At 66.3% G+C, this 6908-nt stretch overlaps 1 protein-coding gene across 1 annotated transcript; it reads right to left on the bottom strand.

The window, feature by feature from the left end:
• Positions 1 to 882: 882 nt before the first annotated feature.
• PSMD11 (proteasome 26S subunit, non-ATPase 11) lies at positions 883 to 6908 on the bottom strand. The gene is made up of 14 exons (XM_042809194.1): positions 6787 to 6908; positions 4510 to 4611; positions 4086 to 4210; positions 3456 to 3527; positions 3292 to 3349; positions 2741 to 2935; positions 2514 to 2658; positions 2363 to 2423; positions 2173 to 2235; positions 1937 to 2062; positions 1648 to 1683; positions 1443 to 1494; positions 1057 to 1199; positions 883 to 984 (listed from the first exon to the last, which is right to left on the bottom strand). The coding sequence occupies exons 1-13, from the start codon at positions 6875 to 6877 to the stop codon at positions 1057 to 1059; spliced, it is 1269 nt and encodes a 422-aa protein (XP_042665128.1). The 5' UTR covers positions 6878 to 6908; the 3' UTR covers positions 883 to 984.

Raw genomic sequence — 6908 nt, 5'->3', positions numbered from 1 at the left:
GCGCTCCCGCCGGCGCAGTGCGCGCCCCCGCGCCGGCCCCGCTCCGCCCCTCTCGCGTCGCCACGTGCGTCCGGCGCGCCGGCGGGGAAAGGAGAGGCCGCGCCCCCTGCGCCGCGAAGCCACGCCCACCGCGCGGAACCACGCCTCCCCATTGGCGCGCTCCGCGCTGACCGCGCCCCCGAGCGGGGCTTTGGCCACGCCCCCCCGCCCGGCGTTACGGAGCCGCGCTCGGCTGCCCGCAGCTCAACGGGAGCCGCCGGCAAAGGGAGCAACGCGCTGCTCGGCACAACGCCGACGCTCCGTGCGGGGCGGGCGGCACCGGGCGGCGCCTCAGGGCCCCGCAGCTCAACGCGGGCACGGAACGGCTCGGGGGCGACGCAGAAGGCGCTGGCAGCGCAGCGCTGCTCTGAGAGCCGCACAGAAGCCCCTCCCCACCCCCCCCAGCAGCTCTGCGCTCCCCCCGCACTGCAGGGGAGGGAGATGAAAGTGAAAGAGAAGAAAAAAAACCCAAACCAAAAAAACCTCATTTTATTGGAACTCATCTGAACATCAGATACAGCGGTGGTGGGCAGCACAGAACCGTTCAACGCGGCGGCGGTGCCCAAAACCCACCCAGAGATCGGGGGGTGGGGGGGAGGGGAAGACGTGGAGGAGGTGCAGTGCTGAGGAACGGGGCGGTGCGGGGCATCCAGCGCTGCGCGGCGGCTCCGGGGCCAACGATGGGGGGGCGGCCGGGTCTCAGCGCCCCAGCAGCGGCGCGAGGCGGAGCGGAAGGCGCGGAGCAGCCCCCAGTGCACGGAGCGGCCGCCGTTCGTCTCCTGCGTTCCGCCGAGTGGCGGCGGGGAGGGGCGCGGCTGGGGCCGCACCGCAGGAACAGCACCGGGAGGGGAGGATTAAAAACTTTCCGAGCGAAAAGTGGAACAAAACTTCTCCTAAAGGATTCACTCTCCCGTCACACACACACGCGGCAGCGCAGGGCCGGCTCTGCACAACACGAGGGGCTGTGAGCAGGGGGGCACGGGGCGCTCCTGCAAAGCGCGGCTGCGCCCCTCTCACCTATGTCAGCTTCTTGGCTTTGTTGTAGAGCGAATCCACCACTTTGCTCATGTTCTGAATCGTCTCCAGGGCGGCTTCGTAGGTTTTGTCCACGGGGGGTTCGTCGAAGATGATGAGGACGCCCTCGCCCTGGTCGAGGATCCCTGCGAGGCACAGAGCTGCAGTCACTGGGTACCAAAGGGCTCCGTGTGCCCCAAAGCACAGCAAGAGCGCTGCCACGGGGCTGAGCACAGCTGGGCAGCACTGAACCGGGTGCTGATTAACGAGCAATTAACACCCCGGATTAATGGAGCGGCAGCGACGCCTCATTGTTTCCCCACACCGTGGGCAGCCTGAGGGGTGCAGAGGGGCAGGAGGGCACCCAGGGCAGCGGTGCGGGGTCTCACCATGGAACTTCTTGTCCAGGATCATCTGTGAGAGTTTCCTTTCCACGTCCGCCTGGAAATGAAGCGCGCAGATGTTGGGAAACGCTCCCAGCGCCGCCCTGCTGACAGTGGGGCACAGCAGGGCAGGGCAGCCCCACACGCGGCACCAACAGCCGTGCTGCAGCTGAGCCCCTGACACTGGGGTGCCCCCCAGGGCCGCCCTTACCTTGGAGAGCTTGATGAGGCCGGAGATGTGCTCCATCTGTAAGAGCAATGGCGCAGCTGCAGCGCCCCTCTGGGCAAGGGCTGCCGAGGCTTCCCCACAGGGCCCAGACCCACGCATGTCGCAGGGCTGACACTCTGCAGGGCCCCCCAAACTCACTCCCTGCCCCAGACGGCTGTGGCCTCAGCCCTGCCCTACACAGGAGGGGCTGCTCCTCCCCCGTCTGTCAGCAGAAGGGGAGCGGAGCGCAGCAGGTGTGCAGGGCCCCCAGCAGCACTCGCTGGGCACTGACCTGCACTCGGGAGAAGGGCTCGATGACTCTGATCAGGTTCTGCTCCAATAAGTTGTCGTAGAGCTTTGCCAAGTGAGTGTTAATGATGGGGTCGTCCCGGAGCTCCACTTTGTAATCCGTCAGCGCCTACAGAGCGGGAGCGGTGAGCGCAGCATGGCCACCCCCAGCAGAGCGGAGCACGAGGGGCCGCAGCGTGGGGCACCGCAGCCCTCAGCCCCGCAGCTCCCCAACTTCACCTTCTCAAAGTCCGCCAGCGAGCGGTTCTTGCTGGCCTGCGCCACGCACTTCAGCGCCTCCGTCTGCAGGGGAAGAAAGGAGCCGCTCGCCTGCGGGGTCGGCAGCAGCGGGGCGAGGATCGGCGCCCAGCAGCACCGGAAGCCCTGGCTGCCCTCCAGCAGGACGAGCTGCTCAGAGCCGTGCTCCCACCTGCCTCCCCGCGTAGCGCAGCGCCAGCTTGCCGCTCACCAGCGCCTGCACGTCCTCAGGGCTGTGGGAAGGAAGGAGCACTGAGCCGTGGCCGCGTTCCCCCCCAGCACCGCCCGCCGCCATCCCCTCTCCCAGCGCCGGCGCCACGTACGCGTTGAGCATGATCTTGCAGAGCAGCATGTACTTGAGGGCCGTGATGGCTTTGGGGTTGTCGATGGAATCGTAGCCCTCAAACGCCTCGTAGAAATAGGAGTAGGCCGTTTTCCAGTCCTTCTCCTCCGCCGCGTGGATGATCCCTGGGCGAGGGGGGGCGAGGCGGGGCTCGATGGGCGCCAACAGCTCCGGCAAGGGGAGCGCGGCGCCGAGCTCCTGCGGTACCTGACTGCATGTCCAGGGCGGCCTGCAGCTTGGGGGGGCAATAGATGGCGTTGGCTGTGGTGCGCGCGGAGGTGAGCGCGGCGCGCGCCTTGGGCAGGTTGCTGAGCGCGTGGTACGTCTTGCTCTCCAGCAGCTGCACCTCCACCAGCAGCGCTTTGTCGTCCATCTTCTTCAGCTCCCGGAGCAGCTGGGAGCCTGCAGGGACAGAGCAGCTGAGCAGGGCTGCAGCACGCGAGGCCAGAAAGGGCAGGGCAGGGCAGCGGGGCGCCACGCGGCTGGGACGGGCGGCGCGGCCCCACGGCTCCAGCACAGCCGCACAGGCGCCGCTCCCGGCCGACATGGCGGCGGGGCTCCTCGGGTCCCCAGAGCTGCGGGAGACGGACCCGCTGAGGCTCCACACCCCCAGCCCAGCCCTGCTTCGTCTCAGGCCCCAACGCTCCGACGGAGGAGCGTTTTGAGAGCAGCCGCGGGAGCGGGGCGCCGCCAGACGAGCAGCACGGCTCCGCTCCGCGCAGCTCGCGGCCGCTGCCGCCGCCCAGCGGGCAACTCACCGAGCTGCAGCGCCTCCTGGTACCGCTTGGTGTCGAAGTACAGCGAGACCAGCCGGGCCTGCGGGCACGAAGGACCGTGGGCTCACGCGGCGGCGCTCCGACCCGTGCGGGGTTCGGCCCCGGCCGGGGAAACGCCGCTGTGAGGCGGGGTGCGAGCAGCGTACCTCCAGAGCCTGGCGGAGGAAGGTCCTCTTCTCAGACTTGGCCCACTCGATGCACTCCAGGCACAGATCGACCTGATGGGAGCAGAAAGAGCAGCGCTGAGCTGCCCACCCAGCAGCATGGCTGAGGGACAGCTGCTGTCACCTCTGGGTTTGCTCCAGGTGACACCGACCACCACCGCCCAGCCCGCAGCTCCATGCAGGCACAGCTCCCAGCGCTCGGTGACAGATGTGAATTACAGCTCCCAGCACGAGGGAAAGTCGAGGCCAGGCTTTCCCCAAGCCTTACAAACCCAAAGCACAAACCTTCCCGCACACACGTGGCTCTCAGGAGCTTTTCCTCACCCCCAGGACAGCCCTGCCGTGCCGGAACACCAAAACAAAGGCTGGGCTCTCCAAGCTTCCCTGAATTGCTGCTGAAATCCCAACTTCTGAACCCCTGGGTTTGGTTTGGAAGCTCTGGGCGCAGCAGCGCTGCTCCTCGGGGGCGGCCGCACAGCCCAGCACAGAGCAAGCAGAGGACGAGGACAGCCCTGCAGCAGCTGCCAGCCCTGCAGCCCTCAGCCCTCCTCATCAACCAGGACGCCACGGCAGCCGCTCGTTAAGCAGGTGAGCAGTGGGAGGCAGCCTCACCTCCTGGCCCGTGGCCGCCTCCATGTCGAGGAACAGGTCGAGCAGGGAGCGCACCAGGCGGGCGGCCTTGGCCTTGCTGATGGAGTTCAGGAACGGCCGCACATATTTCAGGAGCCCCCCCAGCTCTGCACGGGGGGAAGCAGAACAGAAGCACAGCTGGGCGACCTCAGCACCGCAGTGCAGAAGTGCTCCTGGCACACCGAGTGTCTTCTCCCCCACCAACCCTTTCCCAACCATCTGAAAGTTTCATCAAAGCCCAGCAGCTCTCCCTCCCCCAGTCCTCTCACCCACAGCTCTGCTGAAGGCTCGGTAGAGCAGCCCCTGCTCCAGGAGGTCGTCGTGCCCCAAACGCCCCGAATCCCAGCACAGACACCACAGGCACCGAACGCAGCCCCCAGGACCAGCGCTCCCAACCCCCCCTCACCTTCTGCCTGCCCCGTCTTGGCCAGCAGTGACCCCAGCTCCAGGATGCTCTGCTCCTTGACCTGCACCGCTTCCTCATCGTTCTCCTGGACGTCGCGTTTCACTGGAAGAGAGCACAGCAGTGCTGGGGGCCCCGGAGGATCGGCGCCGCTGTCAGGCAGCACGGCGACAGCCAGCAGTGCCACAGCCAGCGCCGCTGCCACACGCGGCCTGCGCTGCCCAGCACAGGGGCTGAGGCCCCACACCCCCAGCCCAGCCCTGCTCCTCCCATCTCAGGCCCCACGCCTCACCTGTCCCCCAGCCCCCAAACCACCTCCATAGCACACAGCACACACCTTGTGCACTCCTCACCCCTTAGCCCACACCTCACACCCCATAAGTCCTAAACCCCCACCTCCCACCCCTTACCCACAGCCCCCACCCCACACTTCATACCCCACACACTCTCTAACTCCCAACCCACACCCTGCACCTCGTATCCCCCAGCCCACACCCCCAACCCTCCATCCTACACCAAAGCCCCACACCCCACTCACACTCCCCTCACACCCCTGACCCACAGACCCTCACCATGACACCCCCAGAACCCCCACACGGCGCTGAGGGCACCCCAAGCACTGCCCCACGGCACCCCTGGGGAGAAACCCCATATCCTATATAAGCACTGCCCTTAACCCACATCCTACATCCTGGCCCATACGTCATAACCCCATAACTCACACCCTGCATCACATACTCCACACCCCCTCTCCTGTACCCCGCACATCCCACAACCCCCAGCAGCCCCCATCCCACCCCAACCCTCACCCACAGATCCTGTGACACCCCCAGAGCCCCTCACACAGCACCGAGGGCGCTCCACCTGCTGCCCCATGGCACCCAATCAACTCTGTGAAAGGGGAGACGGCAGCAGGACAAAAGGAGATGGTTGGAAGCTGAGGGAGGGGAGATGGAGGTTGGATGTCAGGGGAAGTTCTGTGCTGTGAGAGCGGTGAGGGGCTGGAACAGCTGCCCAGAGAGGCTGTGATGCCCCGTCCATCCCTGGAGGTGTTCAAGGCCGGGTTGGATGGGGCCCTGGGCAGCCTGGGCTGCTGTGAAATGTGGCAGGGGGTTGGAGCTCCGTGATCCTTGAGGTCCCTCCCAGCCCAGGCCATTCTGTGATCCCTGGGGGTGAACCCCATGTCCCCTGACCCCACACGTCACACGCCCACAATGCAGCCCCCTCACTCCACTCTATGGCTCCCACCCCCCACCCTGTATGTGCCACAGCGCTGTTACCCCACAGCCCAGCAGCTCCCCACCCCCAACAGTACCTGCCCCACCCCAACCCCTGTCCTGCCCCGACCCACAGCCCCTCACCATCACACCCCACAGCCCCTCACACAGCGCTGAGGGCAACTCCAACTTCTGCTCCGTGGCACCACCAGAGGAACCCCACATCCCACACAACCCACATCATGTCCCCGTAACTCACACCCCATGTTCTCTACTCAAAACCCATTACCCCATTCATCCCATACCCCCAGCAGCCCCTATCCCACCCCAACCTCTACCCATAGACCCAGAGGAGGGCACTGAGATGATCAGAAGGCTGGAGCAGCTCTCCTATGAGGGAAGGTTGAGGGAACTGGGCTTGTTTAGCTTGGAGAAGAGAAGGCTGTAGGGAGACCTCATGGTGGCCTTCCAGTGCTTGAAGGGAGTGGATCGACAGGAGGGGAAACAGCTGTTTGTGAGGGTGGGTGGTGATAGGACAAGGGAGAATGGTTTTAAACTGAAACAGGGGAGGTCGAGGTTGGATAAGAGGAGGAAGTTTTTCCCCCCGAGGGTGGTGAGGCACTGGCACAGGTTGCCCAAGGAGGCTGTGGATGCCCCATCCCTGCAGGCATTCAAGGCCAGGCTGGATGTGGCTCTGGGCAGCCTGGGCTGCTGGTTGGCGACCTGCACACAGCAGGGGGTTGGAGCCAGGTGATCACTGTGCTCCTTTGCAGCCCAGGCCCTTCTGTCACTCTGTGATTCTCACCACCACTCCCAAAGCCCCTCACACAGCACTGACGGCGCCGCAGCCGCTGCCCCACACGTCACAGCCCAACCTCACGGCGAGCCGCAAACTCCAAACCCCAACCCGCCCCCCCCCCAATCCCCGCCATTCCGGACCCGCCGCCCCGAGCCCAGCAGGCCGCGCCGCGCCGTGAGTCAGCAGCCGGCCGCGCCGCGGCACGGAGGGGGCGGGGATCGGCCGGGAGCCGCCCGAGGGATCGCAGGGAGCCCCGGGGCTCACCGATGGAGTGCAGGATGCCGATGGACGCCTCGCGGTCGGTGGACAGCAGAGACTGCGCGCGCTGGAACTCCAACACCGCCGCCGCCGCCATCTTAGCTCTGCTCGCTCCTCCTCGCGGCCGG

Source organism: Centrocercus urophasianus, unplaced genomic scaffold, assembly GCF_019232065.1.
Source record: "Centrocercus urophasianus isolate 14NV4802_14NV808 unplaced genomic scaffold, USGS_Curo_1.0 seq_1107, whole genome shotgun sequence".
NCBI lineage: Eukaryota > Metazoa > Chordata > Aves > Galliformes > Phasianidae > Centrocercus > Centrocercus urophasianus.
This window is presented reverse-complemented; position numbering and strand designations above follow the sequence as displayed.